The 25,001-nt window shown below is 39.7% G+C and overlaps 1 protein-coding gene across 1 annotated transcript; it reads left to right on the top strand.

Moving 5' to 3' along the window:
- Positions 1 to 24,269, top strand: LOC131240111 (very-long-chain 3-oxoacyl-CoA reductase 1-like). Its single transcript, XM_058238164.1, has 3 exons — positions 1 to 771; positions 3,410 to 3,479; positions 23,860 to 24,269. The coding sequence occupies exons 1-3, from the start codon at positions 101 to 103 to the stop codon at positions 24,097 to 24,099; spliced, it is 981 nt and encodes a 326-aa protein (XP_058094147.1). The 5' UTR covers positions 1 to 100; the 3' UTR covers positions 24,100 to 24,269.
- Positions 24,270 to 25,001: the final 732 nt, after the last annotated feature.

The following is a 25,001-nucleotide window of genomic DNA, read 5'->3' as shown; positions in this document are numbered from 1 at the left end:
TCTCTCTCGTGAATCTTCCCTCACTGCGTTTAGTATAGATTATCTGGAGCATATCTTCCAAGAAAGCAATCTCTCTACGCAGAGAGAAAGCCCTCCCTCTATGAGAAAAATGAAATATGATTACTACGCTTGCATGGAGCTCTCCTGGAATGATCAGCTAAAATTCCATCCGTTTTGGGTTCTCCTACTTTCATCTTTCGGATTCCTCTCTATTTCTAAATGCTTCTTGTCTTTTCTCAAATGGGTTTTTATCACATTCCTCAGACCTCCCAAGAATCTCAACAACTATGGCTCGTGGGCTCTCATCACCGGACCCACCGACGGAATCGGGAAAGCCTTTGCACTTCAGTTAGCCCAAAAGGGCCTGAATTTGATACTGGTCGGTCGAAATCCTAACAAACTGAAAACAGTTTCGGATGCAGTCCGAACAGAATTCAAGACGACCCAAATCAAGAAGGTGGTCGTTGATTTCGCCGGAGATGTTTCAGATGGGATTCAAAGAATTCAGAAAGAGATTGAGGGGTTGGAAGTCGGGATTCTGATAAATAATGCAGGGGCTACGTACCCGAATGCAACGTTCTTTCATGAGGTGGATGAAGATGTGTGGAAGGGTCTGATAAAGATCAATGTAGAAAGCATGTTGAAGATTACAAAGGTTGTTTTACCCGGGATGCTCCAAAGGAAGAAAGGAGCGATCGTTAATATCGGGTCGGCTGCTTCCGTTGTTATACCTTCGCACCCTCTTTATGCCATCTACGCCGCTACAAAAGGGTGAGTATTTTGGGTATTCTTTCCTCCTCCTACTTTCTATACAATATATGCAGGGAGTTTATGCTTCCTTTTCTTTTTCAAGTACATGCTTTCTAACTTTGGATTATGGGGTTTGAGGAATCCCAAGGATCATGTGGACCGTAGCTCTATTTCATTCCTAAAGATCTATTTTTAGCCTAATTTTCGTCCAAAATGTGGACTGTCAGTAAGATCTTTTTGTAGGCTGTATATCAAGGTAGGCCAGGATCTTCCAATCTAGAAAAATTTTGGGCATCACTTCTTCTCATTAAGCGTTTGGATCTCTAACAATGGCACCGATTATATGGAATTCAGTCGAGTTATTCCTTTGGTAGTCGTTTATCCATCTCAAACACAAGTTAGCATGTCACATCTGTGTGAGATCAGGACTGTTCGTCATGACGGCCTAAGATTAGCGGCCAAGGGCCCAAAACCCATCTGGTCCTCTCTTCAGATCTGACCACCGGTATCAAACGTAGAGGCTGGCTTATTTAGTTGGGCCGTCCAGATCTATCATATGCTCTAGTGAAATCGGATTGCGTACCGAGTTACTCACTATGCTCTTATAGTACTGAGTAAACTCTGTTGGGCCCGCCTTGAATGTATGTGGTTAATCCACACCGTCCATCCGTTTTTCCAGCTCATTTAAGGGGTTGAGACTAAAATTAAAGCATATAAAAAGCTCAAGTGGATCATACCACAGGAAACAGTGGGAATAATGATTTCCACCATTGAAACCTTGCTACGCCCACAGTGATGTTTATTTGTCATCCAACCTATTCATAAGATTAAAAGAAAAAACATGGCTGAAGGGAAATGACAAATATAAACTTGATCTAGAGCTTTAGTGGCCCTCAAGAAATTTTCAACTGTAGACATTCAATTCACACTGTTCCTGTGGTGTGGCCCGTTTTAGATTTGAATATGCTTCACTTTTGGTCTCAAGCCATAAGATTTGAATATGCTTCACTTTTGGTCTCAAGCCATAATATTATCTGATAAAATGGATGGAAGGAGTGGAAAAAATATATAAATCACATTGGACCCATATAGTTTACTCAGTATGCTTACCGTGCTGAGTTACTACTATGCAATCCGCTTCCTGCTCGAAATCGGATAGCATACTGAGTTACTCGCTACGGCTCCGGCTGTTTGATTTCCCCGCTGAATACAGGCAAATAAGTAATTATTACTTGCACCACTTGTTTAAAATTTGTTGGGAATTACATTTCGAAAAGCGATCCATATAATACCCTTTATTACTGATTTAAATATGTAGGCCCACCATGATATATGTGAGTTATCCACACCATCTATCCTTTTAAAAAATACATTTTAAAGCATGAAAGCAAAAAATGAGGAAAATCAAAAGCTCAAGTGGACCACACTTTAGGGAACAATGATCATTAAGACGGCAAATATTGAAAGCCGTTTTCTCCCTAAGCCCACATTGATGTTTATTTGTCATCCAACCTGTTCATAAGGTCAAACAGTCATAGATAAAAGGGAAACAAAATATCAGTTTGATCCAAAACTTTTAGGGGCCTCAAGAAGCTTTCAATGGTAGGAGTTCAATTCCCCTTATTTCCTATGTTGTGGTCCACTTGATCTTTAGATCTGCCTCATTTTCTTGGTTATGCCCTAAAATGAGTTGGCTAAAGGGATGGACGGTGTGGCCACACGCATCATGGTGAGCCCTACGAGTTAACAATTTTCTCCACGGGGTGATGTGAAGAGTGCTATAAATGAAAGGTGGCTGTCAACATCACCTTCGAAATTTAACTATAAATACACACGTAAATAATTATTACCCATTTACCTTAAATTACAAAATCAAACTATCGCACCGAGTTCCTTAAGTGGCTTACCTAATCACAGTGAGAACGGGTTGCCTACTCCCTCTGCCGCCAGCCCCGTGGCTGGTGGTCAGTGCTCCGTGGGCCCCCACCATGATGTATGTGTTTCATCCATTTTTACCGATCTTTTTAGTGCCTTAACCCAAAAATGAAAGGAATATAAATCTCAGGTGGATCACACCACAGGAAAACAATAGTGATTGGGTATCGACCATTAAAATCCTCCTAAGGTCCATTGTGCTGTTTATTTGACATCCAATCTGTTGATTAGGTCATACAGACCCAGATGAAGGGAAAAAAACAAAGATCATCTTGATCTTTTGGCCCCCAAAAAGGTTTTTAACGGTCGACCTTCATTCAACACTATTTTCTATAATGTGGTCAACTTGAGACTGGGATATACCTCATTTTTAGTCTCATGCCATAAAATGATCTATAAAAATAGATGGACGGCATGGATGAAACACATACATCTTGGTGGAGCCCACAGAGTACCGACCACCAGCCATTGGCTGGTGGCAGGGGGAGTAGCCAATCCGTTTCCAATCGCAGTGACCTAGTTTTTTTTGTCGGGGGTGGGCGCATGTTCTTGATTGGGCTCATCTGATGAACGGTTACAATCTCACACGTGTTTGCCATGCTGCTATTTGCCACATCATTGACAAGCGTCCTTAGCCATTTTTAAGATTGTATGGCTTACCGGAGAATTGAGTTGTTGTAGGTTCTGTATGTGCGTTATTATTATTATTTCTTTTTTCAATCAGGTTCGTTGATCAGTTCTCAAGAAGTATCTATGTTGAATACAAGAAGAGTGGTATCGATGTGCAGTGCCAGGTATGCCGTTCTACTTTGATTTTTAGGCTGAACTTTTTTACTGTGGTAATGTTAATTTCTATTTTGTAGGTGTTTTTACAGTGACTTCGATCTTAACTTTTTTTTTTGTTTTGTTTTGTTTTAAACACGGTAAAAGCGAGGGTAACAGCGTAAAATGAATACATTCAACGTCGGCGGACCCACTTGCCTTTTGAAATTGTAGGAGCTCCTGCAATCAAATGAAGCTCGTTGTAGATGATTCAGCTCTAGCAAACCACCACCACATGCTATCTTAGATCTCACTGTCTTCCCCTTTTCAGGCTGGAAGAGTTCATCCATCATGAGTGTCAACGCGGGACACATCTATGACAGAGTGACGCAGGGAGGGACGTAATTAGGTCGATCACCGTATTCGGGATATCTACTCTGAATCCATGGGGAGCTCATCGACTCCTCGCATAGCTTCATCAATACTACGCATAAAAGTAGAAATAATTTCTAATAAATTTAAAATAAATTGATTAATGATTAAATAAAATAAAATTACAACCCTTTAAATAATGAATTCAAACCTAGGGTGGAGTTTTAGACTCGAACTCCAACTCAAACACCCTAAAAATTGACTTAATGTGAATAGTAAACTTACTATTTATATATAGTCTATATCCATACTAGGCTTGATGGTTTTCAAGCAAAAATAGCAAGTGTCTAATTTGGCCTAACCATGTTATTCTCCTAATTTATCTAAGCCCTTTTCATGTTGGGCACGACTCCTACAACTCAAAAGGATCAAAATTTATACTTGAACTAAAATTTACTATTTATAATAAAAATAAAAATAAAAAAGACTTTTCACTGTCGATCTAATGGAATCTCGCAAATTCAGCATAGCAGGTTGGTTGGCTAAAGTAGATTCTCCTACACCAAAATCATATATGATATGCCAAAAAAAATCATCTTCGTTTGCGAGATATGACTGTTTAAAGGTTCTAATGGTCCGAATCATTTCCGCCTCTGATTGGGCCTTCTCTGGTCCATCTTTGCCATGAAAGTATCTGCGACCCACTCTACATCAATCCCCTCCATTTCAAAAGAACTCGACCTTGACTTCTCGTCCAACTTTGGCTCATGATACTCGGTCAGGTCCGCAATGTTGAAAGTACGCGAGATCTTTATGTCATCCGGATGATCAACAACGTAAGTGTTGTCATTAATCTTTTAGAGGATCAGTACCAATCCAATCTTTTTGTTCTTAAACTTGTTGTAGGTCCCGGTCGAAAATATCTCCTTTTGTAAATGCACCACAACATGGTCACCTGCCTCGAACACCTTTTGCCGCCAATGCTTGTCGAATTACGCCTTATACTTGTCGTTCGAAGCTCGTAACTTAGTTTGCACATTTACATGAATACCTACGATTCGGTCCTCCATATGTTCTATTGTAATGCTTATGACCGGGAGCTTGGGCAAAATTAACAAGTCAAGTGTGTGGCAGGGCACTCGACCATAAAAAACTTGAATGGGGACTTTCCTGTCGAGCGATTCACTATGTTATTAAATGCAAACTTCACTTAAGACAAGGAAAATCTCACTGCTTCAGTTTTTCACCTAAAATACACCTGAGGAGATTTCTCAAAGTGCGATTCACAACTTCAATCTACCCATCGGTCTGTGGGTGGTAGGCACTACTGAACTGAAGTTGCATACTAAACCGATTCCACAAAGTCCTCTAGAAGTGGCTAATAAACTTTGTGTCGCGGTCAGAAGTAATGGTCTTGGAACCACATGTACCCGCATGACCTCTCTGAAGAATAAATTCGTCATGTGTTGCATCGAGGGTCTTCTTACATGGGATAAAGTGCATCATCTTTGAGAAACAATCTATCGGCACGAATACTGAATCCATACCATGTTGTGTTCATGGGAGACCAAGCACGAAATTCATAAATAAGTCCTCCTAATGGCCATCAGGCATAGGTAGCGAGGTGTAGAAGCCTATATTCTGAGACTATCTATTGGAGATCTGACAAACATGACAACAATGTACTGTTTTACCTGCATCACATATCAATTATGGATAGTAATACCGTTCCTCAACAAGAGCCCAAGTCTTATCTCACTCAAGGTGTCCACCAAGGCCACTTCCATGTAGCTCTTGGATAATCTTCTCCCTCAGAGAACCTCGGGGGATGCAAAGTTAATTCCCTTTTAAGAGGAAACTATTTTACATGTGTAGGTCTATAACGTCCCGGAAAAATCTGTACAAAGACCCGATTACCACTTCAGGCAGAAATCACTAAGGGTCAGATTAGGTAGAAATTAGATGAAAATTATTTAAGTACTAAACTGAATTAATTAGTAAATTAGCTTGAGCCGCTTTTTATACGAACTGCAAAACCCAAAACTAGTAGAATCACTAACTCTACATTACCTAAAAACCTATGATCAAACTCAAAACCCGGTTGCTCTCGGGAGCGCAATAAAACTCCATATTGGACCTATACCGCATGTCGAAAGTCCGATGACCGCAAAACTATAAAGTTATGACCATCTTACTAGGCTTGACTACCATCTCAGAAATCAAGTCCAAATAGTATCCAGAAATGCACAACTTAATTGAGTCTGGAGCGAAGTGTGTGAGAAACACGAATATCTTTAGAAAATGAACTCAAACTTAAGTGAATTGGGTCATTCGCTTGCAGGATAAATTTAAGGTTTTAGACCGTTAGAATCTGACCTAACTATACCCTCGGATCAGAAAAAATTTTCAACACATGTCAATGTACTTATGGCCCGATGACTGTTGAACTGAAACAGGTCCTCCACGGTTGATCCGTAAATCCGATCGGACCGAAAACTTAACCTAACTTATATCCAATGTCAGGGAACTTTTTCCAAACTGTATGTAGGAAATGAACCTCCAGATGAACTCCGTTAGACCGAAACAGTCACCTTTTGGCTATATCCTAAGTATACCATGGCCCTGGGGCCATTTTCATCAGTTTTGGGCCTATATAAGGACCATTACCCACCTCTCTCTCATTCCATACGAATTTCCTAAACCCTAGGAGAGAGAAGATAGAAAAGAGAAGGAAATAGTGAAGAGAAGAGAGAGAAAGTGAGAGATCATTGCTGGGATTCATTCCCACTGCTCTACGTGCTGAATCGCCTATCCCGTGTCGCTACATCGGCGATTCCAATTCCATTGTTGGGTAAAAAATTCTAACCCTAATTTGATTTAGGTATCTAAATAGAGTAAAGGGTGAAATAGCTAACTTATTTCATATTATAGGTTGTCTTGTGTCGTAGTCGAAGACTTAATGTTCGAACTGAGTTCGATATGAGTTTACCGGCGAAAGGTGCGGACTATAAACGTTTAAGTTATAGTTTTCAAGGCTTTCAATGTCAGCAATGATTTATGTCTGACTTGATTGCTATCACATATGCTTAGATACGATGTTTTTCATATATTACACATATATGTAAACTATGTTGATTTGAAATGCATTCCATGTGTTTGTTGAAATGTCTGAATGAGTATGGAATTATGATTTGTGCTTACATGATTATTGATTGGGAATACATGATTTTTGTACGTGTGACAACTCCTATGTGGAAGGATTTGTTATAATATGTGTTTTAACTAAAATATTACATGTATATTGATATGTGTAGTCTAAGTGTTTGATAAAATGCCTGAATGAGAAAATATTTGTTGAAATGTATTTAACGAGAGTGTTGAGACAGGGTTCTTACCTTATCTGTGGTTACAGTTTCCTTCATGTAACCTGTATCGCTACTACGTGATTTATGGATGAAATGCCTATGTATGATAACATGTACACTATGTGTTTGTTAAAATGCTCAAATGATATTCATATTTGGATTGGTTACCACATGTTGTCTCTGACTATCACATGTGAATGCTATTGTTTTGGAGTGTGATTGGGGCTACGATGTAGTCTAGGCAATCGGTAATGGTTTACGATCGGTGGCCGAACTGTTTTAGCCACGATGGATACGTTCGATGAATTTGAGTCGTACAGTGATTATCGACAGTGATTAGCCCACGAGGAGTGCGTATGCGCTCCATGTCAATTAATTTAACATGCACTTGTACCAGTCGAGCTTGTCAAGTGATCCGATTGACCCAATGTATGTTCACCATGTATGGACGCTACTGCTTGAATCTAAGGTACCACTTACCATTGAAAAACTCGTTTAACCTTGGTACTACAATCTGCTAAGACTCATGAGCCGGGCATGGTGGTATGAGACACTGTGGTCGAGCTGTCGGCCTACGCTGGGGTGACAAGCCTCCCCATAATGTCTAGTGAGTAAACCAAACTCGTGAGCCAAATACGGTGGTATGGGACACTGTATTCGAGCTGTCGACCTACCCCGGTGCAGCCTGGTTGTGGTCCCTAGTCAAGTTGGTGATGAGCCTTCAAAAATAGACTGTCAGTTGGTAGAGCGTTGGTGATGTGACCTAGAGTATATACTAGGACTACGCTAAGGTGACGAGCCTTTCCATAGTGACCTCGAGTATAAACTAGGCCTGCGCTGAGGTGACGAGCCTCTCCGTAAATCCTAAAACTTGCCTATCGTATGTGACTAATTAGGATTAACGACCCTAGATGGATCATTGTTTAGGTAAATGATATAAAGGGAGGTGTCTTAGCTTCTCAACCTGCTGTATGAATAAGACTAAGTAAGAACTTGGCTAATCACGTACATGCACCGCATTGCATATGCCTTTAGCATTGGAGTTGAGCATAGAGGAAGGGGTGCATGCCACGATCGTGAGATGATGTCGCAAAGGAAGTGTAGGCGAGGGCATGCATCATTAACACATATCATCCTTGCATTAATCAGAGTACCTAGGAATGCTTATTGTATTGCTTTATCATTACTGCTTAACTGAAATGATAACATGTTAACCTTTGCCTTATAGCTTCACTGAGTTGATCACTCACTCCCACTCTGGGATGGTGTTTTAAAACACCAACCAAACTCTATTGTAGTTTCAAGTGATGACGAGGCTTACGAGATGGAGCCTGTCTTTTATGATGATAAGGAGGATTTCTCCTACATGCAACTCTCTGATGGGTCTATGTAGACCTGGAGTTGCGTATCGAGGCTATAAGGATATGGATAGATGACATTACACTCTACCATTTTGTATATTTTGGAACTAAACATTAATTATTTAACCCGACGACACATTCATACTCTGGGGACTTACAATCACTTCTATGTTTTATATACTTATCACAGTCTTCCGCTTGGGTAATCTAATTGTCTCTGGAGTATGACATATTGATTTGGTATAATCCCACTCATGTTTAATACACTAATATAGACAACATTTAATCATCATTATCTATGTTGCATAAGTGATGTGTTGGAACTCAGGAGTTGGGCTCCTACTCGACCCCCAATTTTCAAGGCGTTACAACGTCACTTGGATGACCCTTTAGCACCTCATCCATGTATCTTTAAAGTCTTCACCCTCGGCATACACCTCCTTGACATAGTCGAAGTCGACCACCTTATTGCTTATCGTAACAAGTAGTGATGCACAGCGGCTAAGTGCATCAGCCAACTTGATCTGCTGCCTTGACTTGTGCTTCAAAATGAATGTGAATTCCTATAAAAATGCGACCCATCTAGCATGTACATGCTTCACGTTAGCCTGACTATTAATAAACTTTAATGCTTGATGGTCAATGTAGAAAATAAACTTTCTCTTAATCAAATAATGTTGCCAATGTCGCGATGCTTGAACCGTTGCGTATAGCTCAAGGTTATATGTCGACCACTTCTTTTGGGCTTCGCTAAGCTTCTCGTTGTAAAAGGCTACTAGCCCACCTTCCTGTGATAAGATTCCTTCAATTCTAACATATAAAGAGTCACACTCAACCTCAAATAGCTTGTCGAAACTGGAAAGAATTAAGACCGGTATTGTGGACAATTGATACTTGATTTCAGCAAAGCTCTTGTCAACCTCATTGGTCCACTGAAATATGCTTTTTTTCATACAATCTGTAATGGGTGTGACTATAGTGTTGAAATTCCTCACAAATCGACGATAGAGTGTCACCAACCTATGAAAACTCCTCACTTCATGAATGTTCATCACAATTGGCTATTCCCTGATGGCTCCCACCTTTTCATCATCCACACAAATGTCATTGGACATCACGATGAATCCTAAGAACAATAGGTTGTCTATTATGCAACTTGTTAACTACCAGGACTTATAGCACTTGCCCGATATGTTCCATGTGCTTCATCTCACTATGGTTATATATCAGGATATCATCAAAATATACTACCATAAACCGGCCAATGAACGACTTCATTACTTGATTCATCAGACGCATAAAAATGCTCGATGCATTCGATAGATCGAAGGGCATGACCAACCAATCATACTACCCTTCCTTGGTCTTAAATGTCATTTTCACTTTTCATCTAGCTGGATACGTATCTAATGGTATCCACTCCTCATATCTAGTTTAGAGAACACCTTGACACCTTCTAGTATATCAAGCATGTTACCCAACCGTAGTATCGAGAACCTACATTTAATGGTAATTTTGTTAATTGCTCGGCTGTCAACACACATGCACCATCTCTCATCTTTTTTCGATGTTAATAAAGTTGGCACGACACATGTGCTCATGCTCTCTCTCAAAAGACCCTTAGATATCAATTCCCCCATCTATCCCTGAAGTATCTCACACTCTTTTGGACACATCTGATAGTGAGGTTGGTTGGGCAAGCTGGCCTTAGGGACGAGGTCTATGTGATGTTAGATATCCTATATGAGGGTTAATCCATCGGGTAACTCTTTGGGTTAGATTTCTTTAAATTTGTTCAACAACGACCTTAAACTTGGAGGAGTGTCTAAGGGCTCTGATTCCTCGCCATTTACCACCATGGGTACACCTCATCGATTTCCTTAGACTCCTCCACGAAATCTCGAATGGTCAGGAGGGAGCTCCCCTCCACTTTAAAAGTTTCGAGGTGGTTCTCTAGTACTATAGGTGCAAGGATCATCTTTCGATCATCCTTAACGAAGACGTAAACATTGTCTCGTCCTCTATGAGTGGTGTCACGGTTAAATTGTCATGGTCAACCGAGTAGAATGTGATAGGCCTCCATGTCAACAATGTGACATATGACTTCATCTTTATAATGTTTGCTAATTGAAAAAGATATTATGCATTATTTAGTTATATTCATCACGCTAACCTTCTTAACTCAGTCGTTTGTGTACGGGGAGGGATGACGCTCCATTTTTAGCCACAATTTCTCCAACATGACCATGGAAATAATGTTCTCACTGCTTCTGCTATCGATAATCACATTGTAGACCTTTTAATTCACCGTACACCTAGTTCGAAAGATGTTATGTTATTGTGGGTATACATTCTTCCTTGGTGCATACAATAGTCACCTCACAACGAGTGACTCACCATGATCCTTGAAACCCAATATGCCTCATCTGCTTCATCCTCTATGGTGTACTCAAATTTATCAACATTTGGGTCTTCATCGGCATTTTCAGCATTATCATCATTGATGGCGAGATTAGCCACTTGTCGCTGGGGGCAAGTATTTGATAGGTGACCTGGTTGGCCACAATGATAACAATGGTCGGGTCTTTGCCGACCATAGGGGTTCGAGATCTTGTCATGACCAACAACAGTGGTTATGCACATTTAGGCCTAACTTGCTCACTTCCTGAATCTCGGTTCGCGGGTGTAGGAGGTTGAGTACGCCCCCTATAGGTTCTTTCCCTTTGGCCGGTGAAGCTCCATGGGACAGACCCACCGCGATGACCCTAGTGGTAAGATAGGTCCGTGTGTTGGGACACTAAAGTTGCACTTCTGCTTAGGTGGCCAACTTGATCGCATCATTCACCACCCACACGGGTAGCATCGGAACCTAATCTTGTATAGCAACATGCAACCCACCATTGAATCGGGTGACTTGCTACGATTCAATTTCTACCAAATCGTTCCGTGCCGCCAAGTAGTAGAATTCTTCTAGTAATCTCTTACCAACCGACTACCCTTCCAAAAATTTTGATATTATTGAAATAGTACCTAATCATAGTCGATAGGGAGGAATCACGTGCGTAACAACTACTTCATCTGTTGCCATATGTGGATTGGTGCCTTTATCCGTCTCATCCCTACGAGCTGAAGTTACTCCCACCAAGCTGAAACTCTGCCATTCAACTTGAAGGCCACAAGCTTAACCTTCTTGACTTCAGGAATTTCCATATAATCCAATAATCACTCAACTTCAGAAAGCCAATCGAGGAAATCCTTAATGTGAAGTTGGTCATTGAAGCTCGAAAGATTGACTCTCATCTTGAATTATCGATCTGCCCGATCGCTACCTTATCCGGGATATTAAAGGATCATGTCATCGATTTCCTCATTGTTAGATCCTACCTCCTCAGGCATGATGTTGTGGTTCACTTCCGGCATCGCCGTGCAATCGGTGCAACTACGAATTTCAGTGCCTACCAGGGGCAGATCATCGCCATGAATACAAAGTTGCCTAGAGCCTCCATCATGCTATCAATGGCAGCCTGTAGCCCTTGCATAACTTGGCGATTCTCTCATTACGTCACTGCAAAAGATGTTGTTGTTAAAGAAAAATTCCCTAGAGCACTGTCCTTGAAAAATACCCTACAAGTTGCATGCCCAATAGGCCCACACAACACTATCCGCATGACCCTTGTTATGCGCACCACCCAACCCTTGCCATCAGCTTAGGGTATGCCTTACATGGGTTGGTCCTTATTCTCTTAAGAGATGCTACTGCCATGCACACCCTGTCACATTAGTCGCGCACCAAGTGGTTTAAGGCATGACGCCCTAGCCATTGTCTTACTTCTTGCCCGCGCCCATGTGGGCAAAACCACATATCTAATGTGTTAAGCGGTGCGGACCATGCAAGACCCTAGCCATTGGCCCAGTCTTTGCCCTTCATGCCAATTGCGCCCCTTTGGGCGTGCGTTCTATGGTTTCAACCTGAGATGTTTTTACCGCATGGATAGGGAGAAGTGCCAATGACACATGCCCAATGAAAAAGGTTGATGGTCGTGCGCACCTAATTTGGGTCCAGTCAACTTAGATGAGAATATCCCCAATACGCACTTTGTGGTTGTTGTGCTCTGCTCTTGGAACATAAGATTTGCATCTGGTAAGACTGCTTCCGCCAACCCAAGGTAACATCTCTCTCAAGGATGGGAGCACCACTCTTCTTTTAGCCTTTTTCCTTATTTACTTCAAGGACTAGACCGACGTTGAGCATTCCTTCTCCATAGTTCCAACCTCAATAGCAATAATCCCTAAAATTGATAAATCCACATATTTGCATTCGGTAAGACTACTTTTTCCAACCCAAGGTAACTGTTGGAAGCTACAGAAGCAAACCTTGAATTCAAATCACACAAATGAAAGATAAATGCAAACAAAGCAAAGTAGAGAACACACAATTTTATGTGGAAACCCTTGTGGGAAAAACCATGGCACAAAGTGGCAAGCAATCCACTATGAAAATGAAAGTATAAGAGATTAAATGAACTTACAGAAGCGAAAATTCTAGTTTCTTCCCTTCAAAACCCTAGAAACAATTTAGCTATCCTTGTTCTACCCTAATCTCGTATTATACCGATATATATAGTATTACACTCAGAATAAGAAACAAATTGTACAATTACATAAAACGGTGCGTGTCATCGATCTAAGCATCAACGAGCAATCCTCGATCAATTGAGCCCCCATGTTCGATCAATCGAACATGCTCAAAAGTCTCCATAGAGCTAACATGAATTCTTCAAATTATATCAATCGCTCAAACCTCCAAGGTCGATCGATCGAACTTGTCTAAAACTATTTAGAGACCAATTTGTTTAATTTGGGGTTCTGTCAATTGGTCGAGTAGTCTGTTCAATCAATCGAAATCCCCTGTTTTTGTACAGATTGAAGAAATTCAAACAATAATATCCACAACGGTTTCAATCATCATGAACCACAACTTCAAGCTCTATCTCTAATCATCTCTATCATAGTAACAACATCGTCGTCACTTCTTGCGCATACTCTGTCTTCATTAAACCTTTATCACGCCCAGAGAAGTCAAACAAAATCTGAACTTCTCTGCAGGAACTACCTTTATAAGCATATCCATTGGATTCACGTCGTGTAGATATTCTCAAGAGTGACACCGCCTTCCTCGAGCACTTGTTGAATAAAATGATGATGAACATCAATATGCTTAGTATGAGAATGATATGCCGAATTCTTTGCCAATTTTATTGATCTCACTTTCGCTATCACAATTAACCTACACCGCCTCCTACTGAAGCCCAAGATCGTTTATTAGTCCTCTCAACCAAACACCTTCTTTGAATGCCTTCATCATTGTCATATATTTAGCTTCGATTCTGGATAGAGCAACCATAGACTTAAGCTTCAACATCTAACTAATTGCTCCACCTGCTAGCATAATTGAGTACACAAAAGTCAACCCTCTAGTTTCCATATTTCCTACGTAATCAGAATTCATATAGCCTACAAGTTTTTACTTGCTAAGGTTTAACATGTATCTTCTCATAACACTGACTATATGTAAAATATCTGGTCTTGTAGAGACCATGGCATACATCAAATTGTCAAATGTGCTCGAGTAGAGCACACGAGATATAAACTATTTTTCTTCATCTGTAGTATGACATTTCTCTAAAGAAAGCCAAAAGTGAGCAACATGGGGTGTACTAACTTGTTTAGCCTTGTCCATCTCAAAGTTACCAACACTTTCTCAATGTATTATGCCTAAGACAACTATAACTAGCTCTTCTCCCTATCAAGAATCCTCTTTGCAGCCCTTGAATCTTTTATTGCTAATGTCCCTGATAACTGAGTCTTTAATATATTGATCTCAGATATGTTATGACTGGTAATAAGCATGTCATCAACATATAATACCAATACAATGAATTCTCCATCATTCAATGCCTTGAAATAGACACAATGATCATATTCACTTCTAGTATACCACTGACTCACCATGAAAGAATCAATTTTTTTATACCACTACCTAGGCGACTATTTCAGGTTGTACAATGACTTCCTTAACCTGCAAACTTTATTCTCTAACCCCTATATCTCGAACCCTTCTGGTTGCTTCATGTAGATCCGCTCTTCCAATTCTGTATATAGGAAAGCAGTCCCCACATCCATTTGTTCCAGTTCTAAATTGTATTGGGCAACCAGCGCCAACACAAATATGATAGACATTTGCTTGACCATAGGCACGAAAATCTCATTGAAGTCAATACCCCTTCTGTGCATAACCCTTCCCTACCAGTCTAGCCTTGTACCTATCACATTTCTTATGGTAAATTCACTTACATCTGATCGCTTTATGCCCAATAACATGCTCCACCAGCTCCCATGTATCATTCTTATACAAGGATTTCATCCTGTCCTGCATTGCCACCATCCACTTATCTGCATTATCTGCATCTGCTTTCTAATGCTTCCTGTAAGATAGACAGATCCCTCATATCTATATTGAAAGCGAGTACAACATTCGTGTCTTCTATGTATCTCAACGATAATATGCGATCTCTTAGTGAATTTTTTCTCACATGTGGCTACTTCACCTACTCTTGTACCTCTTCCTACGGTTCGACTTCTACTTGTGTCTCACCTTTTTCGATTTTAAGTCAATTGCCAGTGACTTTTATGTTTCCTTGTGTTCATCCTTTCAGAACAAGGAATCCTCATCAAACCTAACATCATGACTAATCGTGATCTTATGTGTGACCCAACCATATAGCCTTTATCCCTTCACACCATCACCATATCCTATAAGGTACACTTATTCACCCTTTAGTTTAGCTTATCTCTCTTAATAAATGGTACATGAAAGTAAGTATCACATCCAAATACTTGCAACCCAGAGCAGTCTATATCTTGACCATTCCACACTTTATCGAGAATTTTATAACCAATGGGCATAGATGGGAATCGATTTACTAAGTAACAAGCCATATTGACATCCTCAGTACATAGCTCCTTACCCAATGCAGCATTTCTCAATATGCTTTAGGTTATCTCCAAGAGCGTCTGATTCATTCATTCTACCACAGCATTCTACTCTGGTGTATGCCTTATTGTATTGTGCCTTACAATCCCTTCATCTTTTCAAAACTAATTAAATTCTCTAGAAGTGATTTCTCCACCATTGTCTGTCCCTGACACTTTTAACTTTTACCCTGATTGTTTTTTTACCATCGCCTTTCGCATCTTGAAAGTAGCGAAAACATCAGATTTATTTTTCAGAAAATAAACCCACAACCTTTCTGGAGAAATTGTCAGTGAATGTGACAAAGAATAATAATCCTCTCCCATAAATCACGGGCGACAATCTCCACACATCTAAATATACATAATCAAGCGCACCCTTACTTACATGTTTTTTATACTTAAAAGATAATTGTGATTGCTTACTATATATGTAATGCTAACATATGTTAAAATTAACACTTTTAAATAAAGGAAACAAACAACGATTAGAAAGTACCTTCATACCGCGCTCTCTTTTTTTCTTTTTCTTTTTTTGTTAGCTTGTTAGTACACAACATTTTCAGCTCTTCGCACTTCACTATAAGCCACCCCCACTAGGGAATCGAGGCGTGCATGCCACAATTTGCTAATGTAGACTATGCTACAGATGCTACAACTCCACCGTTTTTGGTATTGCTATCAGCTTATAAAGATTACTGCTCTATTGTGCTTTCATAACAATGAGTGCCCCCTTTGAAAATTTTAAGACACGATCAAATCCAATGAACTTGCACACTAGTGCCTTGAGAGCATTCAGAGATATCAGATGCTTTCTTAGATCAGGAATGTGTCTCACATCTGTTAGGATACACTCTATCCTATCAAACATCTTAATGCACACCGATTCGATACCAATCACCTTATAGGCAATGTCATTGCCCATAAACACCTGACCACTATTGTATTCGCTATAACTGGTGAACCAACTCTGATGAGAGGTTATGTGGTAAGAAGCCCCCAAATCCAAAAACTACTCGTTGATGAGATATCCAGATTTGGATGTGGTCAAAACATCACAACCACCTACCTTCTCACTGAATTCCATTACGTTGGCCTCCTTCGGTGAATCCTCTAACTTCTCTGCTTTATAGGTTTTAGGATTTCAACAATCCTTCTTCATATGCCCCAACCTTCCACAGTTACAATACTCCATCTTCCCTTTTTCATTCAACTTGGATTTAGATCGTGAATTTCCCTTCTCCTGCTCACAACCTCTTCCCCTAGCAACCAACGCATCTGTAAAGGAACTCTGCCACTGTCCTTCTTTCTCAACTTCTTCAAATGAAGGGCTGAGATAACAATTTTAACATTAATGGTCTTCATATCATGGCACATAGTGTCTACGAGACTCTCATACGACTCTAGAAGATATTTCAACAAGATTAGGCCTTGGTCTTCGTCGTCAATCTTCACCTCTGTACTTGTCAACTTGCAAAGTAGTTGATTGAATGTGCTAATGTGTTTATTAAGATCTGACCCTTCCTCCATCATCAGATTATAAAATTTCTTTTTCAGATGCAAATGATTTGAGCAAGATTTCATCATGTACAAGCTTTCTAACTTCTTTCAAAGCCCTGTGATAGTCTTCTGATCAAGAACATTATAAAGGACTTCATCTTCCAAACATAATTAGATCGAGGTAATCGTCATTTGATTAAGTTTTTCACATTCTTAATCACTTACAGCTGGAGGACGCTTCGCTATACCAAGGAGTGCCTGTTGTAATTCTTGTTAAACTAAAAGGCATCTCATCTTCACCTTTTATAGTTTAAAGTTATTTTTCCCATTGAACTTCTCTATTTCATACTTCATGTTAGATCCTTTCATCATTATGTCTCAGATTCCAACTCAAATCCTAACATATAAATCTGATACTACTTGTTAGGAGCCATGAAATCAAACATCAAATTCAAATCAAACAAACGAAAGATAAACGCAAACAAAGAAAACTAGAGAACATATGATTTTACGTGGAAAAGCCCTTGCCGGAAAAAACCACAACACAAAGTGATGAGCAATCCTCTATGAAAAATGAAAGTACAAGAGATTAAATAAACCTACATATGCAAAAACTCTAGTTTCCTCCCTTCAAAACCCTAGAAATGATTTAACTCTTATTGTTCTACCATAATCCCGTGTTACACACATATATATTATTAGACTTGGAATAGGAAACAAATATCGCAATTATGTAAAATGGCGCACACCATCGATATAAGCACGTCGTCGATCTAAGCATCAATTGATTGACATCGATTGAGCAACCCTCGATTGATCAAGCTCCCATGTTTGATCAATCAAACATGCTCAAAAGTATCTAGAGAGTTAACTAAATTTTTAAAATTATATCGATCGCTCAAACCTCCAAGGTTGATCAATCGAACCTGTCTAAAACTATCCAGATACCAATCTTTTTAATCGAAGGTTCTCTGAATTGATTGAGCAGTTTGTTCGATTGATCGACATCCCCCGTTTTTACATAGATTGAAGTCATTCAAACAACAGCAACAAGTCCCTCAAGGGTGGGAGCACTGCTCTTCTTTTAGCATTTTTTCTTTATTTTCTCCAAGGACTAGGATGACATTAAGTTCCTACTCCGCAGTTCAAGCCTTAGTAGCAATAATTTTTAAAACTTAGTAAATCTACAAAAAATCATAAAATCCCATAAAGTAAAAATTATAAAAGTTCGATAACGAAGAAGGGAGCCTAATGCATTCCTTTTTCACCATGAGTCCCATACCTGAAACTCCCAACCATGGATTTTAGGCTATATAGGCTAGTGGCCACTCAAAGTTAAGCAAAAGCACTCGTGAGTGTTGGGGGACCGCGGAAGCACACAAAGATGAATTAAGTAGAGTAATTTAATCACACCGATCAAGCACAACGCAAACACTCCGAATTTTAATGTGAAAAAACCACGGCACAAAGTGACAAATATCATTGTGAAAGCAGAAAATTACAAGAGTAGAGAGATTACTCAATCTAAACAACCTCGAATCAACCCAAGCTACACCCTTGAAACCCTAGAACAAATTAGAAAGCCTTGAATACCTCCCAAACCCGATTACACCCCAATATATATCCTTTGCAAGTGTCACAATCGAAATAGGAAACAAATACCGTAAAATTGCAACTCTGTGAAAATCTGCACGGATCTGTTCAATGTTATTGAAACTCATCCTTTAATGGCATCATACTAATACCCAACCAATACAGAGACAAGACTTGAAAATCGGATCTCATTTGATTGCATCGAGCTATCTTCGATGGCATCGAACATATCATTCGATGTCATAGAACACTCTTCGATGGCATCATAAAAACACCCAGTTAGTCCAGCTACCAACTGGAGAAAATTTGAAAATTCTTGATTGGATCGAGCACTGTTCGATGGCATCAAACAATTATCGATGACATCAAATGGTCTATCGATGGCATCGGCAGACCTTGTTTCTAAATGATTTAAGACTTTAAAAAACAACAATCTTCATCATGTCTTCAATCATCAAAATATAGTTTCTTGTCTTATTCTCTCATCTCTGTCTTGCATCATAGCTTCATCATCACTTCTTGTGCACACTCCGTCCTCCTTTTACGGTTTCGCCAAGCTCAGAGAAGTTGCAAAGAACTTGTACTTCTCTGTAAGAACCACCTTGGTAAGCATGTCCACCGGATTCACACTTGTGTGAATCTTCTCCAGAGTCACGCCTCCTTCCTCAAGCACTTGTGGGATAAAATGGTGACGAACATCAATGTGTTTAGCACGCAAATAATAAAAAGAGTTTTTAGCCAAATTGATAGCGCTCTCGATGTCACAATTAACAGGCACGACCTCCTACTGAAGCTCCAACTAATTTATCATGCCTTTTAACCAAACACCTTCTTTAAATGCTTCTATCACTGTCATATACTCTACTTTAGTCGTGGAAAGGGTCACCAAAAATTGAAGTTTCGACAACCAACTGATCGCTCCACCCACTAGTACAAACGAGTAACCTAAAATTGACTTTTTGGAATCCACACTGCCTGCGTAGTCTGAATCCACTTACCCTACCAACTTTGCCCCTGTCTTTTCAAAAGTTAAGACGTAGTCTTTTATACCTCGAATGTATTGAAGTAGTCATTTCATCACTTCTCAATATTATTTGTCGGGGTTTGACATGTATCTGCTCATAATACCAATTACTCATAAAATATCTGCTTTTGTACAGACCATGACATATAAATAAGGCACACAAGATATATCCTATTTTTTCTCATTTGATTTAGGACATTGTTTTAAGGAAAGCTTGAAGTGAATTGCATGGGAAACACTCAGTAGTTTTGCCTTGTCCATCATATACTTAATCAATACCTTCTCGAGGTATTCTGCCTGTGATAAACAAAGCCAGATCTTCTTCCTGTCTTTATGAATATCTATGCCGAGAACTCTCTTTGCAGCCCCCAAATCTTTTATCTCGAATATCCCTGATAACTGAGTCTTCAATACATCGATATCAGATATATTATGACTCGCAATCAACATGTCATCAACATACAATACTAGGATGATGAACTTGTCATCACTCAGTATCTTGAAATAGATCCAGTGACCATACTCACTCCTAGTAAATTTATGACTCAACATGAAAGAATTAAATTTTTTATATCACTGCCTAGGCGACTATTTCAGGCCATATAATGATCTCTTTAACCTATAAACCTTATTTTCTACCCCTTTAATTTCGTAGCCCTCTGGTTGCTTCATGTAGATCTACTCTTTTAATTTCCTGTGTAGTAATGCAATCTTCACGTCCATCTATTCCAACTCAAGATCGTATTGGGCAACCAACGCTAACACGAATTTGATAAACACTTGCTTTGTATCTATCATATTTCTTCTTAAAGATTCACTTACACTTGATTGATTTTTGGCCCACTAGAAGCTCCACCAACTCACATGTGTTGTTCTTGTACAAAGACTTCATCTTATCATCCATTGATGTGTTCTACTTTTTACATCAAGATTTTCAAGAGCCTCCTAAATAGTAGACGGGCCCCCTTCATCTGTAATGTGTGCATATGCGATATTAGAGTTGTCCCTGTATCTTGCTGGTAATTTGCGATCTTGTGGCAGATTTCTCCTAGGTAGCGGCTCCACCTCTTCCTATACCTCTGTCTGTGCATCTGACTCAGCCTGAGTATCACCTGTGTAGATCTGAACATCCACGACCAACCTTTCCGATTCTTGTTGCTCCTGATCATTCTTGCTCAATAAGGAGCCTTCATCGAATCTAATGTCCCTGTTAATAACGATTTTCTAAGTGACTTGATCATACAGTCTGTATCCCTTCACACCATCAACATAGCCAACAAAAATATACTTTTTAGCTCTATGGTCTAGCTTATTTCTCTCAACTGACAGTATATAAGAGTAAGCCTCACTACCAAAAATACACAAATTTGAATAGTCCACTTTATGGCCACTCCATACTTCTTATGGAATTTTACATTCAATAGTTGTAAAAGGAGACCAGTTCACTAAATAGCAGGTCGTGTTAACGGCCTCAATCCATAGGTCCTTGCCTAACCCAGCATTACTAATCATGCATCGGGCTCTCTCTAAGAGAATCCGATTTATCCGCTCAACCACACTATTTTTCTTAGGTGTGTGGTGCACTATGTTGTACCTAATGATCCCTTCATCCTTACAAAATTGATTAAGTTCACCTGAAGTAAACTCACCGCCTTTATCTGTCCTTAATACCTTTACCTTCCACACTGACTATTTTTCCAGCATGGCCTTCCATTGTTTGAAATTGGTGAAAACCTCGAATTTATGTTTCATGAAATAAATCCAAACTTTTCAAGAGCAGTCCTCAATGAATGTGACAAACCATAACGACCCTCCAAAGGAAACCATATGCGATGGCCCCTATATATCAAAATACACATAGTCAAGCACACCCTTATATACATATTTTCCAAATTTAAAAGATAACCTAGATTGTGTACATATATACAATGCTCGCATATATTATAATCAAAACTTTTAAAACGTGATATTAAACAATGATAAGAAAGTACTTTCATGCCCTGCTCGCTCATGTGGCCTAAACGTGCATGCCACATACGTGCAGACGTGAAATTCGCTATAGCCACTACAGCTCCACCTGTTAAAGTGCTCCCAATCAACCTGTAAAAATTATCGTGCCTCTGTGCTCTCATAACTATGAGCGCCCCTTTTGAAACTTTAAAGACCCCATTAAAACCAATGAATTTGCACCCAATCACCTCAAGTGCACCAAGAGATATCAAACTTTTCTTCATGTCAGGAACGTGCCTCACCTCAGTCAAGGTACGCTCCATCCCATCAAACATCTTGATACAGATAGTACCAATAGCCACAACGTTACAGGCATTATGATTGCCCATAAATACTTGTCCACTATTGTACTCCCTGTAGCTGGTGAACCAACTCCGATGAGGAGTCATGTGATATAAAGCCCTTATGTCAAGAATTCATTCGTCTCTACGATCATCATATAAGTGTCAATCATAGACATTGACAACACATCATCTCCGCTTGTCACTTCATTAGATGTGGTAGTATTGGCCTCCCTAGAAGAAGACTTTGTATTCTCTTTCTTTACCTTAGGATTTTTACAATCTTTCTTCATGTGCCCTGACATTCCATAATTCCAGCACTTTAACTTTCCCTTGCCCTTGCCCTTAGATTTAGATCTTTATCTAGAGGATCTTGTGTCCTATTCAAAATCTCTACCTCTCATAAACAAAGCATCGATGGATGCCCCCATGCTATGGTTCTTCTTTCTCATCGCCTTTCCCTGAAGGGCTGAGATGACGGTATCAACACTAAGGGTCATGTTACCGGTGCACAAGGTGTCTTTAAAAGACTTATACGAAGCAGATAGTGAATTCAATAAGAGACATGCTTGATATTCTTCATTGACCGTTACTTCTACATCCAGCAATTTGCAGATCATCTTATTAAAATTGCTAATGTGAGCTTCAACATCTCCCTCTGCCATCTTGAAGTTAAATAACTGCAGCTTCAAGTGTATGCGATTTTCAAGAGACTTCTTCACATATATGTCCTCTAACTTCACCCACAACTTGTTGCGGTTTTTTCCCTTAAGACATTATAAAGAACCTTATCTGTTAAATTGGATTGAAGATTTCGCTTTCTTATCTAGTTTCTTCCTTTCATCATCATCCATAGATTCTGATCACTTCTTAAGGACCTCATCTAATCCTTGTTGAATCAACAGACTAGTCATGTTGACCTTCCATAATTCAAAGTTATTTTTCTCAGAGCATTTCTCAACATCGAATTTAGGATTGGCATCCATTGATACTCACTCTCAGGTTTAAGCCTACGCTCCAACGATAGCTTTGATACCACTTGTTGGGGACCACGGAAGAACACATAAACGAATTAAGTATAGCAATCCAATCGCGCCAAGAAAGCACAACGCAAACACTCCGAATTTTAACGCGGAAAAAACCTTGTGGGAAAAAACCATGGCACAAAGTGACAGATATCACTATGAAAGGAGAAAATTACAAGAGTAGAGAGATTACCTAATCCGAACAACCTCAAATCAACCCAAGCTACACCCTTAAAACCCTAGAACGAATTAGAAAGCCTTGAATACCTCCCAAGCCCGATTACACCCTAATATATAGCCTTTGAAAGAGTCACAATCGAAATAAGAAATAAATCCCACAAAATCACAACTCTGCGAAAATCCGTGCAGATCTGCTTGATGCCATCGAACATACTTCGATGTCATCGAACTAATACCCAATCGGTATAGAGACAAGACATGAAAATTGGATCTCCTTCGATTGCATCGAGCCATCTTTAATGGAATCAAACAGATCATTTGATGTCATCAAACACTCTTTGATGGCATCGAAAAAACGCCTAATTAGTCTAGTAACCAACTGGAGAAAATCCAAAATTTCTCGATGGGATCGAGCACTATTTGATGGCATCGAATAGTTCTCGATGACATTGAATGGTCTGTCGATGGCATCGACAAATCCTGTTTCTGAATGATTTCAGACTTCAAAAAACAACAATGAGCTTCTGTTTTCCAATGATCTTGGCTCGGTCAATTGATTGGATCATTCATGTATTTTCAAGGCAGCAACTTTTTCTCAGAAAATTAGCTTTAGATTCTATTTCATTGATTCTGCTTCATGTTTGACCCAATATTGGTACTTCAATATAGGTTCCCTTGTACGTGGCAACGAAAATGGTATCCTTCAAGAGATCATCGTTTTTCGTTCCGTCTCCAGATGCGTATGCTCGAGCTGCCATCCGCTGGATAGGCTACGAACCACTATGCACGCCCTACTGGCGGCATTCTCTTCAGTGGTGTTTGGTTTCTTTACTGCCAGAGACCGCCATCAGCGAGTGGCGTTTGCAACATGGCATTCGCATGAGAGGAGACCTGAAAGCTTCGAAATGATCTCTTCTTTTTTTCTTTTCTTTATTTCTTTACTATTATATATTATTATTATTTAGGTATTAGTCCATCGTAAGAGGAAATGTTGCCTTCAAGATTTACAGTTCAAATGTATTTGAAGTGATCCTTTGTTTACTATTTGAACCATTTCATTAACATACCTAGTTAATTTACGTGTGTTACATTATAAGTACTTTCTGAAAAATATTTGTCACTGTAGGTGTAGGCTACCTTTGGTGGCTAGGTATGTAAATAACAAAAATGCTCCCTTGAGCCTTAGAATCCCGGCAGGAAAACTTCCTGTCCATCGGTTTATATATATTATAAGGGGAGCAGATGCCTCATAGAACCCGATTAGGTATAATCGTGGCAAGATTTGACTGGTCAGCACCATTAGTTATAAGTACAAAACCACTTTCAAACATGCTTTACCTAGCTTAATCTATGACAATAGTCGTAAAATGGCTCGATCAAATCTTGTCACATTAGGGACTGCCCAGTCTACTCTTTATTAAATGAGGTCGGCCTATAAAAGGGAATGGAATTGTGGAAGCGAATTACATGGTATGCCACACACCACGATTGTAATGGTGTGTTGACATCACCAAGTTATGTATGTGTTATATGTATACCGTCCATCTATTTTGCGAAATGATTTTTAGATCACGGGCTTAAAATGAAGCAGATCTAAAGCTTCAATTGACCATACCACGGAAAGCGGTGGGAAAAAATATACCCACTGTTAAAAGCTTCCTAGGGCCCACCATGATGTTTATTTCCCATTCAACCTGTTCATAAGTAGGGCTGAAAGTTGGGCGGGTTCAACCCAACTAACCCGTGACTGACCCAACATTGGGTTGGGCTCGGGCAGGATGTATCGGGTTTGGTCTCGAGCTTGGGTTATA

The sequence above is a fragment of the Magnolia sinica genome, chromosome 3, assembly GCF_029962835.1.
Source record: "Magnolia sinica isolate HGM2019 chromosome 3, MsV1, whole genome shotgun sequence".
Taxonomy (NCBI): Eukaryota; Viridiplantae; Streptophyta; class Magnoliopsida; order Magnoliales; family Magnoliaceae; genus Magnolia; species Magnolia sinica.
The sequence above is the reverse complement of the archived record's forward strand: the minus strand, read 5'-3'. Positions and strand labels throughout refer to the sequence as shown.

Bases quoted from the DNA above. Each gene is read 5' to 3' on its own strand.
- LOC131240111 (XM_058238164.1), top strand. From the start codon at position 101: ATGAGAAAAATGAAATATGATTACTACGCTTGCATGGAGCTCTCCTGG. The intron at 772-3,409 runs GTGAGTATTTTG...TTTTTCAATCAG, and splicing joins ATCTACGCCGCTACAAAAGG to GTTCGTTGATCAGTTCTCAA. The intron at 3,480-23,859 runs GTATGCCGTTCT...ACTTCAATATAG, and splicing joins GTATCGATGTGCAGTGCCAG to GTTCCCTTGTACGTGGCAAC.